This window comes from Syzygium oleosum, unplaced genomic scaffold (assembly GCF_021117445.2).
Source record: "Syzygium oleosum isolate NSW1041296 unplaced genomic scaffold, Sole_v2.1 Sole_v2.10, whole genome shotgun sequence".
NCBI classification, from domain to species: domain Eukaryota; kingdom Viridiplantae; phylum Streptophyta; class Magnoliopsida; order Myrtales; family Myrtaceae; genus Syzygium; species Syzygium oleosum.
This window is the reverse complement of record NW_026607494.1, coordinates 11,339,168-11,361,277: the sequence shown is the minus strand read 5'-3', so window position 1 is coordinate 11,361,277 and position 22,110 is coordinate 11,339,168. Positions and strand designations below refer to the sequence as shown.

The following is a 22,110-nucleotide window of genomic DNA, read 5'->3' as shown; positions in this document are numbered from 1 at the left end:
CCGCCTTTCTCTTTTAATGGCCAACCGATTCGGTTCTCATATTTTCCTCTTTGTTTACAATATTAGGGTTTGATTAACGAGTATCATATACCTAATAAATAGGGACAATGACACAAACAGTCCCTAAACTTTGGCTCAATATGCGATTTGGTCCATGAACTTTTAATTTGTTCAATGTAGTCCCTGAATTTTAGCCTAATATTCAATGTGGTCTTTGAACTTTTAATTTGTTCAATGTGGTCCATGAACTTTTGGTACATGTTCAATTTAGTCCCTGAACTATATGAAAATATACAATATAGTCCATGATCTTGAATTAATAGAAGGACTACATTGACCATTTTTATAAAGTTCATGGACTATATTGAATATGTACAAAAAATTCATGGACCACATTGAACAAAATGAAAGTTCATGGACCACATTGAATATTGGATTAAAGTTCAAAGATTATATTGAACAAATTAAAGGTTTCGGGATTAAATTACACATTGAGTCAAAATTCAGAGATTATTTGTGTCATTTTCCCTAATAAAAACTATCTCAATTGTCACAATTTTGATTTATTTGCATATATTTTTTTATTTCAATGCTTAACGAGAACCTCATTAATATAAGGATCTCATTATGAAGTGCCCATGGCACTCGTTAAGCATACTCACTAAAAAATTCGATTCTCTAAATATTGATTGTGCATATCACGACAACAGTCAGTGCATTGAAAATGAGCACCCCTAAAGTTATTCTTCACAAAACCCTCAACAATATCATACATTTTATGTGTTACTAAACCCTTTTTTACGATTACTTGATGTTTGATGAAGAGTTACTGAATTCAACCCTTCATTAACTGCAAATGCAAAGGTCTTCTTTCAGCTGCACTGCATGTTTGAGCTTCTTCTGCATAACGACGGGTTGGTCAAACCGGCATTATCTTCTCCAGACCACGGTCCTGATTCGCGACTCTTGTGTTCCCAAGAGACTCGAGCTCCGAAGTCGCTCTTATCGTGAGCCGAACCGGCATGCAATGTGCACACCATCTCTATCTCTTTGGCCCGACAAAACGAACCGTCCCTGAAAGAACTCAAGTTATTTTCCCACCTGCCCTCTCAGGATCCGTGATTTTGAGTTTAGAACTTGGTAAACAGAGTGACACATGATCGGCGACGTATCGGTAGTGTGACGACCCAGGCAGTGGTGCGCGGGAAGGAGGGATGGCGGTACTTCTACGCCTAGATCCTCGGACGTGCGTAGGGCGAGGGCGCATCTTTTGTCCTACATCGCCGAGGGGGGGAGTTATTGACTGGTTTATAAGGTTCGGGATTCTCTATCTGTACATATGTGTTTTTTGGGCGAAGCCCAAAGGGACAAAACCGTGAGGGCCCAATGGGGCCCAAAGCGGATAATACGTGTACGGTGGCGGACCCGGGGCTTTACAAGTAGTCATTCATCACGTCAACATATGATGACGACGTGTGAAGTAAACTAGACTCGAAGTGCGTTTTCCTTGGCGAGAAAGCGAGGAAACGACATGTGGTTACCTCTAACTTTCGACATGAAGTTTATTAGGGACCGCCACACGTAGGTTCAGAGAGCATTAGGTGTCGAGGCATTGGTGATTCCAGAGAGTGTCAGACTTGGCCACAACAAATTCAATCCATCCATTGGCCGAGATACTGAGAGAGGAGTTGGACGTTATCTGACGCACTAACAAACGCCCGCTTTAGATCAGTGAAAGCTTCTGTCAATTTTTTGTGCAAACTGCGGGCGATCTTGCATGAATGATCCAAAGGATGACGACAAGATCAGGGTAACCATTTTTCGAGACTCCGGAGGATGACAAGAACCACCTTAAGATAAGCCTTTCTCTGTCCAGACAAGAATATACCTTATCTCTCTCTACCTCTTTTTATCTATGCTGAGTCAAAGCATTAGTGGCACTTCTCAAGGATAGATCATATAAGCCCTATCCTCTCCGATCTCATCAATCTCAACTGCATAATTTGTCCCTCGTCAAATAGAAAAGTTACGAAAAATCGAAAAAGATTTGAAATGAGGACCTCCCACTTGATACTATGTAAAATTTCGTAGAATTATTATCAACAGGCTTAAAAACCCAAACTGAAACTGTTTGATAAAATCGTAATTTAATAAATTTTCCATCGTAGGAAAACGATGGGAAATCATAGTAGAGCAACTTAGAAGAAACACCATCCGGGCTATTCCATGTCTTTGGTTATTTGTCTTATGCGAGTTATACAACGTTCTCTGTTTTGCATGTGAATTCGACCTACTACAAGCGAGGAAAGACGTTAAGGCATGCATTTTGCAGACATTATAGAATGATTTCCCGACGATTCGAGACTTATTATAAAAAATTGGCAAGATGCTCTCGTTGTTTCAGTCTTTTAGATAATGATATCCATGGCTAGTTCCATTTTATTCATCTATTTTGATTGAATTAAGTAAGAAAAATTATTTCTAAGGACGACTGCATGATGCTGATAGCATAAGTTGGGGATGTCCCGAGGACGTTGGATTGATTTTGCACCAAAATAATTCATGAGCAATCATACACTCGTGGATGCAAAAAACTATATTACCAATTTATTGGAAATTTCGAAAATTAATGAAAGGGTTCTTTGGCCGTGGAAAGAGGGGGGTATGGAGGTGGCAGTCGAATCATTTTGGTGGCATTCAAAGTGGGGATGGACACGATTGCGTCAAGGACATGGGCCATAAAATAAAACAAGAAAAAATAAAAGAAAAAGATGCTGCATTATTATTGCAACCGAAGAATAGTTATTATTTTCTTGAAGATAAGGAAAGATCAGATCATTTGACTATGAATTCTCATTTTCAGAACACGATGCATGCATCAATTTCTGAAAATTTGATATTGGCTGGTGAGAAAATATGTATGAAGTGGGGCAAAGGCGGCCACAAATTGAGGAGAGTCTCTTTCTTGGCATATGTGACATAAGGAATATATGGTTGGAATTATGGTGGATGGTGATCCTATGTAGGAATAGCTTTTGAGCATTTCGAGGAGAAATAACTTTTTCCTTTTCAAATCTTTAAAAAAACTTTATTTTTCTTTTCCATTTTCCTTTGGAAATTGTCAACTTGTGTGTGTTTGAATATAATTGGTAGCTATTCTATCCCTATATCTATACAATTGGAAAAATTGTTCAATAAGTTCTATAGTCGGTCAACTTAATTTTGAATCTTACAATTGTACCAATTTAGTTCAAAACCATTATATGATTTATCAATTTAGTTTTTCCTACTAATTTCAGCCAGAAATCGCTAATACCGTCCTACGCGGCACGGGCGGCGTCGACGTAGATAATTTTGACAATTTTTTAATTTTTTGAATTTTTCTTCTTTTTTGGGAAAAAGTAACAAATAACCCCAAATTACGCCTAGTTTGATACATTTACCCTAAACTTTTTTTTTGTGATAAAAAAAATTCCAAACTATGTCCATTGGGACACATTTATCCTAAACTTTTTCTGGTGACATAAAAACTACAAATTTGTACTTATGTGACACATTTACCTTTCGCCAATGTTTCATTAAATTTATTTTATTTTATTTTACTTAAATCACGCATGTGTCATTTTAATACTATTTACTTTTTGGTGTTCATGTAGGCAGATTTTTAACGGTTCTCATTATTAGAACTTTGATGGAGGATAATAAGTCACACAAGTACAAGTTTGAGATTTTTGGTGTCATAGAAAAAATATTTAAGATAAATGTGTCACAGTTGGCATAATTTAGGATTTTTTTTTATGGCTTTTGCCATTTCTTTTTTCTTTTTTCCCTTTTTCCCTCCATCGACCTCAAGCAACGATTGCCCTCACCTAAGGCTGGAGAGGGCATTAGGGCCCTCGCCGATGCCTAGTGGAGCGAAAAACGAAAAAAGAAAAAGAAAAAAAGAAAAAAAAGAAGAAAATATTCGGAAAAATTTTAAAAATTAAAAAAATTGTTCATGTCAACGCCAATCGACACTGGTCGCCGGCCATGCCACGTAAGATGGTTGGCGCTAATTAAATTGTCACACCAATTTATACTAAATTTGTACAATAAAAAGGTTTAAGATGAATTGATCTCTGTATAATAAATTTATGATTTTTTGGACTATTTTCCCAATTTTAAAGCAAACTTTAGAATTTGGTATCCACCCTCGTGTTGACGAAATGCCCTTGATTTTTCTGTCCCTGATTATTTTGTTAATATCTATTATTGCAATTAAACTCGTATCACATGTAAAAAAAAAAAAAATTTCTTGACTCCGCTTATATAGTACCTTCCTTCAATTTGACATTCGTGTATGTCACCTAGATGTATATAGTCCTCATCAACCAACTTCACCGGGGTAATTTCAACTGGCCAAAAGTAGGTAGCGTTAACGATGGGATCTTTTACGAAAGGTCGGAGTTTTTTGGGCTCTTAAGGATTCCCAATCAGGACATATAATATCATTTAACCAAGATCAACGATCACGTAGCTGATCAAAGAAGCTGTCTATTTGTGATTCGATGAAGGGCATCTCAATCCCAGCCTAATCTATATGATCAAGGAGGGAAAAGTGTTGGAAAAGTCCTAAATTTATTGCATTTGTGCCAATTTAGTGTCAAACCTTTTGACCTGAAGCCAATTCAGTCATTCCGGCTAATTTTGGCAGGGTATTGTAGACATGGACGCCAGTCGGCTTACGCTGCATGGCTAACCTAATGTGGACAACTTTTAATAATTTTTTTTTGAATTATTTATTTTTCATTTTTTACTTCCCTTTCTTCTTCCTCTAGCCGGTCACCGGACCTTGGCGACTGGCCAGAGGCAAGGGCCGACAAGGTTGCGGCCTTCAACCTCGAGGCCTCCAATGAGGGCTCGAGCCTCGCTAGCCTAGCGTGAGGCTTGCTAGAGGCCGGCAAGGTACCTCGCCTCTAGCCGGTCACTAAGGTCTGGTGACCAGCTGGAGAAAGAAGAGAGGGAAAAAAAAAAGAAAATAAAGGAAAATAAAAGAAAAATAAAATGAAATTTTTTGAAAAAAATGATTATAAGTTGTCTACCGGCCTATGTGGCACGGTCAACGTCCACGTCAGTAATATCCGGCCAAAATTAGTCGGAAAGATTGAATTGGCTCTATGTCAAAAGGTTTATGACTAATTTGGTATAATTAAAAGGTTTATGACAAAATTGGTACAAATGCAATAGGTTTATGACTTTTTTGACACTTTTTTCGATTGAGGATCATGTCATTTGGAAGCGTGGAATTGCTCGATCGATTTGGTTTTATCTCAATATACCCGGGCATCTGTTCAGTAGTTAGCTTGCTACCCTCTATAAATTAGTCACCAACGAAGACAAATTCGAGAAATGGAATCCATAGGCGAGATCCTTTTGTGCTCCACGCCATTCTTATAAGTTTGTTTATCGGATGCGGCATATCTTCAGCCGTTTGAAATTGCTTGTAACATATCAATTGTTATGGTGTCACTTCAATGCTGGAGAAATTGTCCAAAGAGTCATAAACCTATTATACAGTGCCCAATTCAGTCTTAAACCTTTCACTTGTATCAATTTAGTTCTGCATCTTTTGAAAATTTGCTAATTTAGTCTTAAAACTTTTGATAATTTGCCAATTTAATCAATGCCGGTCATCTTACCTTACGTGGCGCCGCCAATAAAGGGGGATGGAGCATGTGTTGGTGCGCATGATATAATAAGTTGGGAGTGCCAGAAACACAAGAGAGAACGGGCATGAGCCTTATTTTCCGCGTTTCAAGACTCAACAGTTCGAATCACTTCCATTTTTCAAGAAAGAAGTGAAAAATTGAAATGGAAGGCCCCCATTGTACGGACCATGTCGTGTCGGATTTGGTTGTGTTGGGATGTTGCTCATGGGCCAAATTCCGTCCAGCATCAACACAAGCACCGCAAATTCTTGTTTTCGACCTCACAGTTGATATCGTCCCCAAGCTCAAACAGAACTGCCCGATTCAAAAGAGTGAGCTCACTTGCACCGGTGAATCTGGCCCGAGCGAGACAGAACCGTCCGGTTCGGACCGGGCCTCGCTTACCTAGATATCTAGTCCATTTGAAATGAAGTCGGTTTTTCTCCATACGTCTTTTCTTTTTTACCAATTGAGACCATCGGATATTGACTTACATAACGCTAAAATGACATATTCATATGCACAACAACTTGAGACTCTACAGTCTACACTACACTACACAGACTTTCCTTCTCATTTGAGATTTTCCTCTCTCTCTTTTTTTTTTTTAACTAGGTTACCGGAACCACCGGTTTCTTCCTCCTTAGTTTGCTAAGAAACTGGAAAATTTTCCCCCACAAGAGAAAAACCAAAAAGAAAATCCCAGAAAATTTTCCCTGAAAATTTTCCTTTCTCTTAAAAGGGGAGGGAAAAATTTTCTCCCCCGGAACTTCTAGTTCCTCTGTTTCATTCGCTACTCGAACATCTTGAAGTCCAGTACTTCTCGATCTCCTCCGCCGACCTCCCCGGAATCCGCCCGGCGATCAGCGACCACCTGAAACCAATCCAAAACCCCCTCATCACTCCATGACTACATGTCAAGATATCCTTTCCCTTTTTCTGAAAGAATACAGAGAGTTTCAAAGAGATGGATCTGAAGGTCCCCCCCACCTTTGACCAACCAGAGTGTACATCCTAGCTATAAGGGTCTCCTCATCTTCTGAGAAATCCAGGAGCTTCGGACCCTGACCGTCATCCCCTGCAATCCCATTGTCAAATTTATGGTCCCAGGGCTACCATCAAGAAGAGTAGGTGAAAGGAAATAACATTAAATATACTACACAAGTTCCTGATACGAAACAACTACCTCTGGAGTCCACCGATGTCGTTGCGTCGCGAGAGGAGAGATCCGAGTCAGCCATTGAAATTCTGGTGAAGCGCGAGGAACTTTCTTGCAAGAAGAGGGTCAAAACTGTTGGGTGTGGAGTTGAAACTGGGGTGGTTAAATTGAAGGGGGAGCGTTAAATAAGGGAAGGAAAGTTCGCTGAAACGAAGAAGAATGGCCGGTGGGAGACAGAGAGAGAGAGGGGAAGTCTGTGTGTATGTGTGAACAGAGGAATGGTAGTTCGAGGAAGTCCAAGTTTGATGGGTAGTTGCAGGCTCCGAGACAGAAAACAGTGGTTTTGGCTTTTGGTTGGTGGCGACTAGGGACAACGATTCTCGTACACGGAAGGAATTTTTCTCGGGCGTGACGAGCCCCGACATGTTTTATTTATTACGAAATAGTTAGGTCGATGAATGTATCATTAATTTGTTTTATATAGCTTATACCCAGTACACGTTACCGGTCCCGGGCGGAATTCGTACATAATGTTTAATTGCGACTCTCTATCACACGATTGATGTGTTCAAGTCTGTGACGTCATGTGAAATCGTCCGATTGAGACATTGAACGCCGTTTAGTGCCCCGCGGTTTTACGGCAAAACCCAATTGAATTGGATTTCGAAAGGTTGTTGTGAGAAAAGTTTATTTTAAGTCAAAATTTTCGTTTGGCACACACAAGATCAAAGCATTCTTTTGGTCAATAACCAGTGACATCCATTTCCTTAGTTACTCCCCTTTTGGAGAGGTGGTAAAGTTTCCAATGTCCCCTACTTTTATTCTGGGGTCAAAATGGGCTTTCATGAGCGAAGTTGCAGAAGACTTACGTCAGAGCACCCCGCGTTGTACGACACGCCACAGCACAAGGATGTTCGGACAAAATACAAAGCGGTCCTATTAGCATCCGCCCTTTCCGAGCAAGGCTGTCTTGCACCGCACACCATTTTTGACCCACCTTCCAAAGTGAAGAAAAATGTCATAAAACAGTATCTGAACTTTAATTTAACGTCCGACGAAGTCCTCAAACTTTTAATTTATTCGATATAATTCTTGAATTTTAGCTTAATATTCAATATGGTCAATGAATTTTTAAATTACTCAATATTATCTCTGAACTTTTATTACATATTCACTTTCCTGAACTATATGAAAATATTCAATGTAAGTTCAGACTTTATATTAAACATTTTCATATAGTTCAAGGACTAAATTGAACATATATCAAAAGTCCAGGGACCATACTGTATAAATTAAAAGCTCAGGAATCATATTGAACATTAGGCTAAAAGTTAAGAGATTATGTTGAACAAATTAAAAATACATGAAGTATATTACACATTGAATCAAAATTCAGGGACTGCTTGTCTCGTTATCCCTTCCGGTTAAGAAGGAACTAATTGGCAGCAATCAAGCGCTTCACAGATCGAGTAGGTGCTGTACACCTTCCCTTGGCATTCATGGGTTAGACAGCAATTTCTGCTATCTCTTTCTAGGAGCATTGGCCCGTGGTGACTTTTTGTCACAAGCAATACGCCATCCGATCTTGGCAAGCTGAGCAATATTTCTAGTTCTAGACTACTTAATCCCAAGGTCACCTTCCTTCTTTTTCTTGGTAATTTCTCTTTTGCCCATAAGATGATGCATGTTTCTCTCAGTCGAGGAGGAACCCCGAAGGAAATCTCCATTGATCTTATTAAGTTCATTGCAGGTGCAATTTGGTAGAAACGGCTTCAATTGAACTTTAATCTAATTAAGGCGTGAAGCATGCTAAAACGGGAGGTCTAAAAAGATCTCCAATTTCGCAAAAACAGACATATCTGCAGCCACATGTGCACGTCAAAGCGACATATGTCTTCCTCCCGTCGAAAAAAATTGCAGTTTGGAGATTGAACCGCCCTATTCTTCTCCTTGCTCGTCACCACAAGATCCCAGAATTCATTCAAAGCCTCCCATTCATATGGCAAACTACTCATAAGGAAACGACCGAAACCGTATTCAGAAAAGATGAACATGAGCAAAGGGCGGACCAAAGTAAGTAGGCACACGCCGCGTGAGCCTTACCCCTCCTAAACAGTGACCTGGACTTTGAAAATAGAATCAAAGGACTCCAGGAAATCACAAACATAAGATGCAACGAACCATCACGAATTCAGAAGCAACAGCAGAACCGGCAATAGCGGCATACATATACTATGTCGTGTTTAGGTCTCTTACCTACATCTAAATATAAAGAAAATGTTGATGGTAACAGTCAGGCGATTGAGAACATGTATTGCACACTACCGCCTCGTGGGCACATAAACAAACTACATTTAGCGATCCTGACTTCTCGACTTCAAAAACCGTGAATCTTGATCTGTTCCTTCTTCACGATCCCAGCCTGCTCGTAAGGATGACACAAAATTAAACGTGGTTCAGTTTGGGATCAAGTTAAGGTTTGATCAAAGTCATGTAACAAGGTATACCGACCTGCACAAGGAAGGTCGAAACATTTTTCCTCTGGTCACCTTGCAGTTGAATGACCTGCACCGATATATCGAATGTCTCAGCCGAAGAACATAGCAAAGAAAACTATAAAAAGACACGTGAGCCAACAGGAGACAGATTTAATACAAGTTAAAAATGGCCAAGAATGCACGTATTGTATTCACCTGGCCTAACTCGGGGTCCTGGACTACAGTTCCATTGCAGCAAAATTCTTTCTTCAGGTCCTTGAGTATCTTGTTATAGCTGAACTCCTTCTTCAGACCTTGCACAGTGGTCAAGCTTTTCCTACCATTGCGCTGCTGGACACGAATGTGGACGTACTCTTTTGACCCAGCACCCGAATCCTCACCTTTGGCATCAGCAAAAGGATCTGTCGCACCACAACACACGGATAGAAAACCGACACAAGTGCTGTTAGCCAATGAAACCACTGATCTAAAGGGGGTTGAATAGAGCAAACAAAACATACCAAAAGTAGTTGGAACCTGGACGTCGAGCTCAGACATGAAAATAGAGTAACCACAAAGGACTTCGTTCTTCTTTTAGGCTAAAATTTGAAGCTGGAAATATTGAAGAAACATACGATTAGCACGTCATTGACAACGAAATAAGAACCAATTAAGTTTGTCTTTTCATGTTGGTCAAGTCTTTAGAACGAGAAATACAGTCTATTATCTTCTAGGCCTTGATGGTTCTGAAATCGAGAAACTCATCCTAAGCATAAATTATATTCAAATCTCATTTATCCACCAAGATGAGAAAAGGGCATCAGAAAACATTTTCTCATGAACCAGCACAGAAGACTGATTACATGAAGCGTGAAAGATAACAGACTGAAATGATTATGCTGGCATAACATCAAGCTTGAACATCAACGTATCAGAGTTCCTGATGTTAACAACAGGGCAGTTTGAGGCCAACACATAGTACAATGTATAAGCCAGTGCACTGCCCACAAGCATCAAGTTCAGAAGAATCTTAGGACAATTCTAATAGAAACATAGGTTTAAATAAATTGACAGATGGAGATATCTCAATCCCTAAATTCACCAATAGTTAGCAGAACACCGTGCTTATTCTTTACATATCATGCCATGTACCAACAGAAACCAAGCAGAACAATGTAGATCATGCATAAAAATCACTTGACCCAAGAAACCAATGAATTGCCAATCAAAATCCCCCTAATAAATAAAATAACAGCCAATACCAATATTATTTGCTGTGTTTAACCAAACAAGTTATACTGACTACTTAACAAGAAACAAATCTCAACCAAGGATGACAACTAACTCGAGAAGATCTATCCACTCTCATCTCGCCAAATTATGAAGAGAACAGGAACTATCATAACTTTCAGATTTTCTAGAAAGTATGACATCACATCCATCTATCTTGAGCCAACACAATTCACTTTCATGTTCCTTTAATACTCCCCAGGTAGTTCAAGATCAAAGAATCGGTATCCCATCTTCTTGGCTTTTCAGAACTACCGTCTTCTCAAAACACTTCAATCTTATGCACCGCACCAACAAAGCAGAGGATTAGTAAATGGGCGTTTTGTTAAGTAATGAGTAGTCTCTCAAACCGGTACAAAAGCTGATCTCAGAATTTAAACATGAGGGTAGATAAAGTGATTGAGATACTATTTCATGCCTATCACTCCATTCTGTGAGCAGCATAAATCGCATCACATATTTATGCTTAACTTCTTTGGTACATCTGAAAGGAATTATCCAGCGTCAATTCAAAAAGCCTGGGAAATAATTGGTTCTATGTTTTCTTACTTCACTGAGCTATCTGAACAGGAACTGTATCAATCTCCAATTCATTCTGCACCTCTATAAAGGAATCGTTTGACAAGAATTTCCAAAGGCTTTCAAAGAATTGGTTCCTTATTTCCAACCCTCGTTCCCTTGTCTTTTAGAACAGAAGTCAACACCATCCAGTTTGTTTCCCCGACAAACTTTCATCTGATCATCCAACGATATCGCAGTAACGATAACAAGACGAATCAAATTCCACATAAGCCTGGTATTCCCCAACACAAACACCAAAAGCCAGAACAGCATCGTGCAAAAAACAAGCAAACGATCAACCGAACACCCAGATCAACACCGCACAAGAAACTGCGAAATCAAAAACAAGAAGATCTCACAAACAAAAAAGGCGCAGAATTCAGAACATACCCAGATAACCCAGATCAAGAATCGCCACCGACGACCCAAAGGACCCAAAAGAGAGACAAAAGCATTCGATGATCATCCCGATCAGATAAACGGGCAACAAGAAGGGAGATCGCACAAAGAAACTTCCAACGCAAACAGCAGATACAAAAAAGAAACCCAAATTACCTGAAGAGAGAGAGGACCAGCAATTTTACCTGGAAGTGGGATATACCGACGACAAAGGAGGAGAACCAGAGAGAGATTGAAAGGCAAGACGAAGGCTTTGGAAACGAAAGGTCGCGCCTTTATATATAGAGGGTAGAGAGAGAGAGAAGAGACGGACAAGGTCTCACCTTAGCCACACAACGTATTCGGGAATTTTTTTTTCTGTATTCTCCCCTTTTTCTTTTATTTTATTTTATTTATCTGAGGATGGCGTGCGCCTTCCTTCTTCGAGTGGGGCTTCGGGGAGAAGGGGGACGCACGGTCGGGATCACCGGGGGCGCTTCTGTCGGGTCGATCGATTGGCGCCACGTGGATGGGGCTTGGGATTGGTTACTGTTTTTTCACATGTTGGGGGGGGAGGGGGGGCCGCGATTGGGGGATTGGGGGAACCAGATGCTGTGCGTGTTGTGCCCGGTCGACAGCTCAGAGAAACACGGCCTCTTTGATATCTTTCCTTTCCCATGATTGGTGAGGGGAGGGGTGGGTAGGGGACTTGACACTATCGATGGAACTATATCAATTTATCTATTTATGCAGCGAACCGAGGAGGTTTGTGAAGGGTTTCACTTTTACCGGTGTCGAATCTGTGCTCGTTCAATCATGTTGCTCTGAATGGCGATGGTGTCGGGAACACCGAATCTAGAGACGAGCCACGAAAAGATAAAGCCGTATCAATGAATAGTGACCTCGGTGCGTGCTTATTACTGAAGGCGGATTTGGCCTGGATATGCTCTTTGAGTGTGGGACCTCTAATTTTGTTCTGATGAGTTATCTTATTATCCGGAGTTTATTTTGTTTTGAAGTTGTTTGGGATTTGTCGAATTGCACTGTTTCTTTCTTGTATTTTTTAGGAAGTGAATAAAATTTTATTTTGACAATTTTTTTTATACAACGATCATATCACTAAATTTGGTTGTTCACTCAATGACCTCAAGATGGAGGATACGTATTAACCTAGGATTCTTGGATCTAAGCAGGTTCTTAAAAGGCTCGAGGGAGAAGAAAGAAGGGGAAGAACCCCTGAAGAGGTGGGACTCCCCAATGTTGCCTCTTGTATTCCATCTCCGTCGGAAAGACAGATAGAAAGGGAATTAGGGGACCTCGGGTGGTGAAGGTAGACACAACATCAGCTTTGGTTGGCTACTGCCTGCCGGGCGAACATGTATAGTAGTCTATTGCGCCTAGAGTGATGAAGTGGTGTTTTGTCACCTTTTGGGTCGACTTGTGTTTCGCACAATGTCTATCTAACCGACTTGTCGGCTCGGTACCTGATATAGACACTGTGCGAAAGAGGATACGTATTAACCTGGGATTCTATTTGCCCGGTTAGGCCCTAGCACTATAGCATGCTGGGCTGAATCGGCCCAATTTTTAGAGCAGGTCGTGCTTGGGCTCAGAATCAAGCACTTGTTTAGCCTCTAATTTAAGCACTGCGTCGCTTGTCCATTCGACCTCGATTGCATCATTCTGGATCTGTCCACTCTTTCCGAGCAACAGGGTATCTTCATTTTCAAGTTAGTCCTGATTGTTTCATCCATTTCGATCACCTGGCTCCGTTGCCCGCCAGGTGTTTGATAAAATTTCTCACCGATTGAGACCCACGAGCGTTTTCCATTTTCATTAGCTGGAGGACAGTTGCAACGGTTCCTAGGAGACACTTTTGCCGTACGTCTGCTTGACTTTATAGCGCGAATGTGGACTTGAAAAAGCTCCGGCCGATGATTCTGAAGAGGATTGAGGGTAGGGCCAAGGATTATCCGGTCCCGGGTATGGTTCCCGTCGCGCAAGACGTGTTGAAGGCCAGGACTATGCTCATCCAGGGCGTGTCGACACTTCTCAGGTTCTTCCCACTTGCAGCTTGCGAGTAAGTGTGTGGACTGACCCTTTTTATTCTATAGAGATAGCATTGCTAGAAGAAGGAAAACGATGGATTCAGAGTGTTTTTGGTTTGGGTCTGGTAACTCTTGTTAACATTTGCTCCCACTGGCCAATGCCTTTGTTAAACATAAAAGGATAGTTTAAATTTTTCAAAGTATGCATGGCACAATTCTTAGAACAGTTAATGCGTTGAAAATGGTATGATTTCCTTAATTAGTTAGTTAACAAGTATCTCATTAACAAATTCCTTTCGTTATAAGTTGCATTTTCTGGTGTGCGAAAGAATTTGGATGCATGGAGTTGTGAGGATTCAGCAACTATTGAAAGACTGGTTTGATAGCTTCTTCCTCTTTATCCCCATTTTCCCCTCATCGTACTATTATTTTAAGCATGCTTCTCTTTACAATAACAAATATAGGTTATAGTAAAAGAAATATTGGCCGTAAGATTGTTTCTATCCAGCCAGATCACCACCAATTCACCCTGTGACATCAATGCCTAGTCTGACTTTTGGGGTCGTAATAGGTGGAAATTCTTTTCCATGCCCATGCATTTTGTATTACGCACATAGGCAATAATGGTCCATTAAATGAGTTATAGGGCCAAAGTGAAATATTACCATTCATGTTGGAGTAAAGTGTTTATGTATCAATAATCTCCTTGATTCCCCTCACCCAAAACTGGAAAAAAAGAAGAAAAAAACAACAAAATCTCATCAAGGAAAAATCTGGAAAATCAAGTCTCTTAAAAATCAGGTTGGTTGTTGCTTAATCTGATAGTAAATGAAATTAGAGTGCTCTGTGTCGTCCTGTATTATCGACTGTCTTTGCTGTCCTATCCTTCTTGTGCATCCTAATTAGTACGTTTTATAGTCCTTATTTATTGTTACCATTATCACTCAAATTGTTCATGGGGAATACTTTATTTGCTTATTTTGGAGTTTTAACATAAATAACTCCTCTGCAATCTCTCTCTATGCGATGCTTTTATACCATGGCATTGAGGACCATGATCTTCACTCCAGATCCTATTGACAACTATCCTATCATAGCGAACCGCGTCTATTTGAAAATAGGAAGCCTTATTCTCGGGTGCGTTCAAGTGAGAAGAAACCAGCAAGAAGTTTTGATGTGGGAATGGGTTGGGGAGAGAGCACGTGACATGAAAAAGAACCTTTTGATTATTGGCATGTATCTTTACTTGTTCTTAGCTTGAGGCTTGAGTTTGGTATGGTTGTACGGAATTCTTGCGACCTGCAATTGTATCGATCTGTTATATCTTTACGGTTAAGGGAGAAGCATGGAGGGGGCGAGGAAGCTGTTATCTTTTCAAGCAGTCTTTGAGCCTACAGGAAAGCCGTAATTTTGTATGTATGTTGTTTTTGCAGGTTCTGTTCGGAAGTATTTGTAGGTGAAAAGGGACATCTAATTCAGACATGTTGTGGTTAGAGGCATCGTATGAAAGATCAGGTTCGTGAATGGATCAACGGTAGCATAAAAATATTCTCGTACCAGTTGGGGCTTAACATCTTAAGATGATGCTCCAAGATGTCATAAAGCACTATCAGCAGTTTGATTATGATTGTATTCCTGCTGTTGTTGAGCTATGCTATCAGGCTGGAGTTGATTTGCGTGATGAGAATCTGCAGAGTATGCCTGAATCAGATGGTGCTCAGATTGATAGTGATGAAGCTGAAGTTGTCTCAGCTGATGATCTGATGTTGATAGAAAATGGGACTTTGAGGGCATGGGAGACACTTAGGTCTGGCTTGCAGAAGTTATTACTAGTTTACCCCGCAAAAGCCTGCAAATACTGTTCAGAGGTCCATGTTGGACCTGGCCGCAAGGCTCGGCTACGTGGGGTTTTCAAGTACCAGAGTTGGCATGGTGGTCACTTCTGGAAGAAGGCCGAGGTAGATGATCTGGTGCCCCTGAAAATTGTTTGGTTCCCTCGACATCAGGATCCTCTTGTGCTGGTGATTGAAGGACATAATTTCTATGATCATGCACCTTCTGTGGTGAGTTTGTGTGTGCAGGCGGGCGCTGTTACTCCAGCCAAGTACCATTGTATGACGAAAATCCAAGGTCAAACTACTCCTTTTCCAATCTCTCTTTGAACAATCTCTTAAGGCTTTACAATAGGATTTTGAATAATCTTAGAGGCAAATGCTAGGTCGTTGTTTGCGTATTTCTATTTCGATTATTACTTGTTTGCGCACTTTCATACATCGGTTCTTGTTTCCCTTTAGCCCGGTTAGGAATAGAACCTTGGGACTCATGATTTGCAAGAAGGCTGCTTGAACATTTTTGTTGACGATTGAACAAGGTTATTTACGGAAAGGGCACTAATTGATTAATTAGTGTAATCAAGTCCCCGAGCTCATTGAGTCTCTGGCTACTAGAAGTAAAGCAATTCTTTCACGTTTTATTTGAGTATTTAATCGATTCATCAAAAACTGATTGGTGGCGACTCCTAGATAAAATTAATTAATATGTTAATAATTTGAACTTAAGTCGCGAGTTGATATGGGATTGGGAGAGCTTGAGTTAGGTTTAAACTTAGTAATCCATTAGCCAAATTCTAAGTGGCACACTGCGCTCGGAGGTTGCGACACCCTACGATAGGGGTGTCAATGGGTCGGGTCGGGTTGGGCTTTCCTGATACCCGACCCCACCCGACCCGAAACGTAGAGGGTCGCGCTTGACCCGCCCTGCCCCTACCCAAGACCCTATTCAAGATTTAGCTCGGGAGATGGGTCGGGTAGGGTCGGGTCGCTGCGGTGCCACAACGCCAAAACATCCTCCCGCTCGCCTTTGTCCGGCGCCGACACCCTTTTCTCTCGCTTGAAGGGTCTATGGATGGGGCGGCTCCTCCGCCTCGCGCCGCCGTTTCCAAGCAGCTCCCAACTTCCGGGAGGGCATGAACCGGACGGTGGTCACCGAGTCCCCGCCACCGCTCCCCTCCTCCAACCCCGGCTCTACACGGTGATTGGACCAAGATCTACCTCGTCATGGAGCTCGCGGCGCGGCGAGCTCTTCTCCACCGCGACATCAAGCCATAGAACCTACTCCCGAGATGCTGGAGGCGCGCTCAAGGTCTCGACTTCGGCCTCTCGGCACTTCTTGAGCAGCTCGGGACGGGCTCCTCCACACGGCTGCGGGACCCCAGCCAACACCGCCCGGAGGTGGTCTCGCTGTCGCGGCCACAATGGCTCCAAGGCTGACGCCTGGTCCTGCGGCGCCATCCTTTTCGTCCTCCTCGCCGGTTTCATGCCATTTGACAGACCACAACCTCGTCTAGATCTAGGGTTAGAGAGGGAGAAGGAGAGAGAGAGGGAGTGGGGTTTGGTGGTTCTGCAACTTCTGTCTAGATCTAGGGTTTGTACGTAGAGAGAGAGAGAGAGGAGAGAGAAAAGGGAGAGAAAGGGATTTTTACGTGGAGAGAGAGAGAGAGAGAGGAGAGAGAAAAGGGAGAAAAGGGGGTTCTGAAGGGTCAATGGGTCGGGCTTGACCCTACCCTAATTTTAATAATACCTATATCTAAAAGCCCTACCCTAAAAAAGCTGAGGCCCAACCCCAAAATACCCCAAATTTTAGGGCCGGCACGGGTCTGGCCGGGCCGGCTCGGGTCTTTTTGACACTCCTACCCTACGATATTAATCATTCAGTTCAAGTTTGCCGGCAAAATTTTGAAGTAAGTGTTACTTCGGTTGAATGAAAATTAGAGATGGACTATAACAATTGGGCTTTCACAAACGTCGCCACAGTCAAAGACCATAGCACCATCATCCGTGATCAAACTAGTTTGGGAAAAGCTTTTATAATGACGGACGACCCACCGATTGAGCGACCGACATTCCATTTGGCACGACATGCTTAAACAAGAGGATATAGACATTCCATTTGGCACGACATGCTTAAACAAGAGAATATTATAGATTTAATTCTTGGATTTACGTTAATTAATATTATCCCTCTCTAATCACATGTGCATTAATCGTACCCATCTGCCACTGGTCCTCCTCTTGCACGATCCTTCCGCTAGACAATATTCAGGAGTTGTTAAAGACAGTCGAGTTTGGACTTTTCTGAAGCACGCCGAGTTGGAAACGTACTTAGACAAAAAGAAAGAAACACGTTCCGATGACCAAGATCCTCAATAATTCGACCTTTGGATATGACATAAAGTATGACCGATGGCTGCTATTCATATTCCATAATCAAAAGAAGAAAATTTTCTCTTTTTTCTGTTAATAATTGCGACCTACCTTCAGACATGATTAGAGAGAGAGAGAGAGAGAGAGAGAGAGAGAGAGAGAGAGAGAGAGAGAGAGAGAGAGAGAGAGAGAGAGAGAGATTGATTCTTGATAGCTAACACATGCATACAAAAGCTCGTCGAGGGCATCTCAATTCCATGATTACGTTCTCGTGGCATTCTTGAAATCTTTATAGTTTTATAAGGATGCTGTCGTGTTAGGTTTGCTTCGTGAGTTTGTTTAATGGAGAAGAAGCGGTATTGGATGATTTGTTTGGCCATTCCTTTCAACTGTTCCCATATTGGTTTCTTCTGATTTGAATTTTGAATTACAGCTAAGCCTCACAGCCTCCTAATGCATTGAATCTCGTGCATCACATCTAAGGATGGTCGACCTTATAGTTAACTTTGGTCCCAATGATATATTATGTAAATATTTTGCTGTTCTAACTTTGCCTCTAATGATAGAGAAATTGAGTGTTTTTAGCATAGCATATGTCTGATGTGCAAAGATTTCATTATACCATGCATGCGACTAGTGTTGCTGCAATATATGTTGATAGTATCGCTCGAGCACGGAGTTCTAATTTGGGCCTTTGACGCAACGTGGTTTATTCTCCACCTAATGACTTAAAATTTTTTTGGGCATTATAACACGGTATAGCATGTTTTCCCATCTCCCGTTCTCGAGCCTTATATGCATAGTTTTGGTGGAGCTAAAAGCATCAATTCTAGGTTAGACCTTTTAATAATATCCGTGAACGTCCAATTTCTCTCCATCCGAGTTTCAAAGCGAGTGATGAATGGGTAATTAAGATCTTGACACTTGCGCTTGCAAGAGTGTGAGTGGCATCCTGTCGTTTGTATCAATCTCTGTGTGAGCGAGTAAAACGGTGTTATAGTTATAGCTAGAGCGATGTTAGGTATCAATATTATATATCGAGAAATCTTATTGAAAATTTATACGTATTAAGTAATTCGAGAAGAACATACCGGAAGATGAGCACGTGATCGTTAGCTTTCAATGAAATATAGACTTACGCGATCACTTAGTAAACATGTTTCAATAAGGCTAGGATTTCTCAATAGTTGAATTAGTTTTGAACTTAATCATGAAAAAGAAGGAAATTCAATAAACTCAAGAACAAAGATTTATCCGAAAACAATTCTCCAATAGGTCAACTCTCTGATAGTTTACTCCCAGACATCACTGTCCAACACCAACTTATCATTCGTTGGGGCTCCATGGCATTTTGTCTTCAATATATTTTCTTTTTCTCTCCTTCTCTTGTTTATCAATTTCATAGGCTTGCGCTGAATTATAAAAGAGGCTTGTGTTGTCCTCACCATCTTCATTGCTCATAAGGTTCAACACATCTCCTTATCAATCTTCAGCTAATTAGCAATACTGCTTAGCAATCCCAATGGCTGTTCAGAAGCTCCTCTCTCTCCTGGTTTTCCAACTCATGCTCGTTGCTTTTGTCCTCGACATCGCCAATGCTCAAGGCCTCCAAGTAGGGTTCTACAAGAATACATGCCCTAACGCTGAGGACATCGTTATGAAAACGGCGGCAAGCTTCATTTCTCAAGCCCCCTCTCTCGCTGCTCCTCTCTTGAGGATGCATTTCCACGACTGCTTCGTCAGGGTACTTCGATTTTAGCGGTTATATCAACTTGAGTGACCCCGTTATCATCAATTTCTCAATTACTGCATGTAGTTTCTTTGAATCAAACATATGCACGTTGCTGCCCACATCACTAATTTTTTGCTAAATAAGTTGCAGTAGTAATCAATTGATGTGTAAAGTTCTATCTTAATTAGATAACTAGTTTTATCTCAGTAGACACATCTGCATTCCTAAAAGCAATTTGACTTTGGAGTTAACATCTGATCATCGGAAGCTTCATGTCATTGGATGGATGATCAAACTTAATTTGGAGGACACCTATGCTTTATGCAGTCAAATGTCTCGTGTTCCTGATTCGAAACTGCATGTCAATATGAAATGAGACAACAAATCTACCATAATTTTACTAATTCATGCAGAGACAAGCACCTTCACGGAGTTCAAAAGCTGATTTTTTTTCCTTTTGGCCTTTTTTTCACCTCTCTTTTTTGGGTTTATTTGCAGGGATGTGATGGCTCTGTGCTACTGAATTCAACATCTTCTAACCAAGCAGAAAAAGATGCATTTCCAAACCTGTCGCTGAGAGGATTCCAAGTCATTGACGCAGTCAAAGCTGCTCTTGAAAAAAAATGTCCTGGTGTCGTCTCTTGTGCTGATATTCTTGCCCTAGTTGCTCGTGATGCAGTTCACATGGTAATTGAGTAGTTAAAACTCGATTCCTATTGTATTCTAGCTAGGGATTTCTACAATGCTTATATATATATATATATATATATATATATCCATCATTGATGAAATTGTTTAAATCTATTTTTCAAAAAACCTCGCTTTTTAACTAGATCGACGACTCCCCGCAAGGTGCGTATCTTTAATCCATTCGCAAGATGGGTGCGCCACTTTTCCTAGGTGCTAAGTTGTAGCACTATTCGTGACAAAATCAAGATTTTCACGAATGGTTTTCGAACGAAATAGACGCTCGAGTTTTAGTTCTAACCAGGCGTGTTGACAGCTCAAACATGATTTTTCTAAATCGTCGGTTGGATAACACAGCCAATGGATATGGATTCTTCCACTTGTCACTATGCAGGTACAGAATAAGAATCTGTTATATCTTCAACTTGTATTTGGATTTTGGTTTCAGATGAATGGACCGTATTGGCAAGTCCCCACAGGAAGGAGGGATGGTAGGGTGTCTAAGCTCCAAGATGTCTTAAACAATTTGCCGGCTCCTACTTCCACCTTTTCTACACTTAAATCAGAGTTTGCCGGGAAGGGTCTCAGTGTCAAAGACCTTGTCGTTCTCTCAGGTACGAGGCCAATCATAGTATATATGTACCTAACAACATTATTCAAATTCCTAATTAGTAGTTTATAATTTAAGTACAGTGAGATTAACGATGTGGTTGCGTCGACAATAATTTAGGGGGGCACACCATCGGAATGTCTCACTGTTCCTCCTTCACGAACCGTCTGTACAACTTCACTGGCAAGAATGATGCCGACCTGTCCATGGACCCCAACTATGTCGCCCAGCTCAGGACCAAGTGCAAGCCGAACGACGCCACCACGATCGTCGAGATGGACCCGGGGAGCTCCAAGAAGTTCGACGTGGACTACTACACCCTCGTGTCCAAGAGGAGGGGCCTCTTCCAGTCCGACGCCGCGCTACTCGCCGACAGCACCACCAAAGCCTACGTGCAGCTCCAGTTGACGAGCAAATCGACATTCGGCAAAGACTTTGGCGTGTCCATGGTGAACATGGGTAACATTGGCGTTCTCACCGGCAAATCGGGAGAGATTAGGAAGAAATGCTATTTGGTCAATTGATCAATTGATTCGTTTTCTCTCATCTTGAACTTGCAAAGGTTTTGCATGTTGTTTGATATTCTTTAGTTTTTCCTGTTCTGATTGATTCGGAGGGTGGAATGTCTGTCAAGGAAAGGTAGTGTTCAAGATGCTGTTATTTTAGTATTCATTGGTATGAATAAATCGAAAATAATTGCGGAGTTGTAAGGACATGATCATGTGACTATCAACATATTATAAGCTATTGTTCATCGCATATTACTTACATTATCAAATTAGCCTCCCCAGAGCATCAATAATAGACACCACAAATCATTTCACTCACTTGACACGAATCTGGTCCACTTAATTGGTATGCTAAGAAGGAGGAATCCGTGAACAAAAGCTAACGGTGTGGGCCCGACGATATTCATTGGTATGCAAAAGCCGAGGGAAAGCAGAAGAACAGCGAAGAGAACTCTCGGCCAGAGGAAAAACTTTCATGATGATAGAGAATGAAAGTAAAGGCAAACTGGTTACTTTTTGGGCAAGTTGTGAATAATTAACTAGATACACGTCCTGATCAGCATCCCTTAATCTTCCGATTATAGAACATAATATGGCCTAAACTGGTTTAGCTATGGACTTTTCTCTCCTTCACGATCTATTTCGAGGCCACTTATGCATTTAAAAATATGGGAAAATGACACGAACAGTTCCTAAACTTTTAATTTGTTTAATGTGGTTCTTGAACTTTAACTCAATGTGTAATGTGGTTATGTAATCCTTCCATTAAT

General features: G+C 41.2%; 3 protein-coding genes and 1 pseudogene across 3 annotated transcripts; 2 read left to right on the top strand and 2 right to left on the bottom strand.

Moving 5' to 3' along the window:
• Nucleotides 1-5,760: 5,760 nt before the first annotated feature.
• LOC115680011 (transcription factor CPC-like) lies at nucleotides 5,761-7,220 on the bottom strand. Its single transcript, XM_030603760.2, has 3 exons — nucleotides 6,874-7,220; nucleotides 6,678-6,765; nucleotides 5,761-6,561 (listed from the first exon to the last, which is right to left on the bottom strand). Exons 1-3 carry the CDS (start codon nucleotides 6,926-6,928, stop codon nucleotides 6,474-6,476), a joined length of 231 nt encoding a protein of 76 aa, XP_030459620.1. The 5' UTR covers nucleotides 6,929-7,220; the 3' UTR covers nucleotides 5,761-6,473.
• A 1,783-nt stretch (nucleotides 7,221-9,003) lies between these two features.
• On the bottom strand, nucleotides 9,004-11,914 carry LOC115680038 (protein translation factor SUI1 homolog 2-like). Its single transcript, XM_030603785.2, has 5 exons — nucleotides 11,759-11,914; nucleotides 9,845-9,935; nucleotides 9,540-9,745; nucleotides 9,358-9,411; nucleotides 9,004-9,268 (listed from the first exon to the last, which is right to left on the bottom strand). The coding sequence occupies exons 2-5, from the start codon at nucleotides 9,879-9,881 to the stop codon at nucleotides 9,224-9,226; spliced, it is 342 nt and encodes a 113-aa protein (XP_030459645.1). The 5' UTR covers nucleotides 9,882-9,935; nucleotides 11,759-11,914; the 3' UTR covers nucleotides 9,004-9,223.
• A 1,536-nt stretch (nucleotides 11,915-13,450) lies between these two features.
• On the top strand, nucleotides 13,451-16,002 carry LOC130139186 (APO protein 4, mitochondrial-like; annotated as a pseudogene).
• A 2,704-nt stretch (nucleotides 16,003-18,706) lies between these two features.
• LOC115679868 (peroxidase 27-like) lies at nucleotides 18,707-21,544 on the top strand. Its single transcript, XM_030603582.2, has 4 exons — nucleotides 18,707-19,546; nucleotides 20,033-20,221; nucleotides 20,670-20,835; nucleotides 20,952-21,544. The coding sequence occupies exons 1-4, from the start codon at nucleotides 19,325-19,327 to the stop codon at nucleotides 21,353-21,355; spliced, it is 981 nt and encodes a 326-aa protein (XP_030459442.1). The 5' UTR covers nucleotides 18,707-19,324; the 3' UTR covers nucleotides 21,356-21,544.
• The last annotated feature ends 566 nt before the right edge of the window (nucleotides 21,545-22,110 follow it).

What these genes read in the sequence shown, in the direction of transcription:
- LOC115680038 (XM_030603785.2), bottom strand. Translation starts at nt 9,881, where the DNA reads ATGTCTGAGCTCGACGTCCAGGTTCCAACTACTTTTG. An exon ending in AGGACCCCGAGTTAGGCCAG is followed by an intron (nt 9,412 to 9,539) that starts GTGAATACAATA and finishes ATATCGGTGCAG; the next exon opens with GTCATTCAACTGCAAGGTGA. An exon ending in TTTCGACCTTCCTTGTGCAG is followed by an intron (nt 9,269 to 9,357) that starts GTCGGTATACCT and finishes CCTTACGAGCAG; the next exon opens with GCTGGGATCGTGAAGAAGGA.
- LOC115679868 (XM_030603582.2), top strand. Translation starts at nt 19,325, where the DNA reads ATGGCTGTTCAGAAGCTCCTCTCTCTCCTGGTTTTCCAACTCATGCTC. An exon ending in TCCACGACTGCTTCGTCAGG is followed by an intron (nt 19,547 to 20,032) that starts GTACTTCGATTT and finishes GTTTATTTGCAG; the next exon opens with GGATGTGATGGCTCTGTGCT. An exon ending in AGACCTTGTCGTTCTCTCAG is followed by an intron (nt 20,836 to 20,951) that starts GTACGAGGCCAA and finishes ACAATAATTTAG; the next exon opens with GGGGGCACACCATCGGAATG.
- LOC115680011 (XM_030603760.2), bottom strand. Translation starts at nt 6,928, where the DNA reads ATGGCTGACTCGGATCTCTCCTCTCGCGACGCAACGACATCGGTGGAC. An exon ending in GACATCGGTGGACTCCAGAG is followed by an intron (nt 6,766 to 6,873) that starts GTAGTTGTTTCG and finishes ATGGGATTGCAG; the next exon opens with GGGATGACGGTCAGGGTCCG. An exon ending in TACACTCTGGTTGGTCAAAG is followed by an intron (nt 6,562 to 6,677) that starts GTGGGGGGGACC and finishes GATTGGTTTCAG; the next exon opens with GTGGTCGCTGATCGCCGGGC.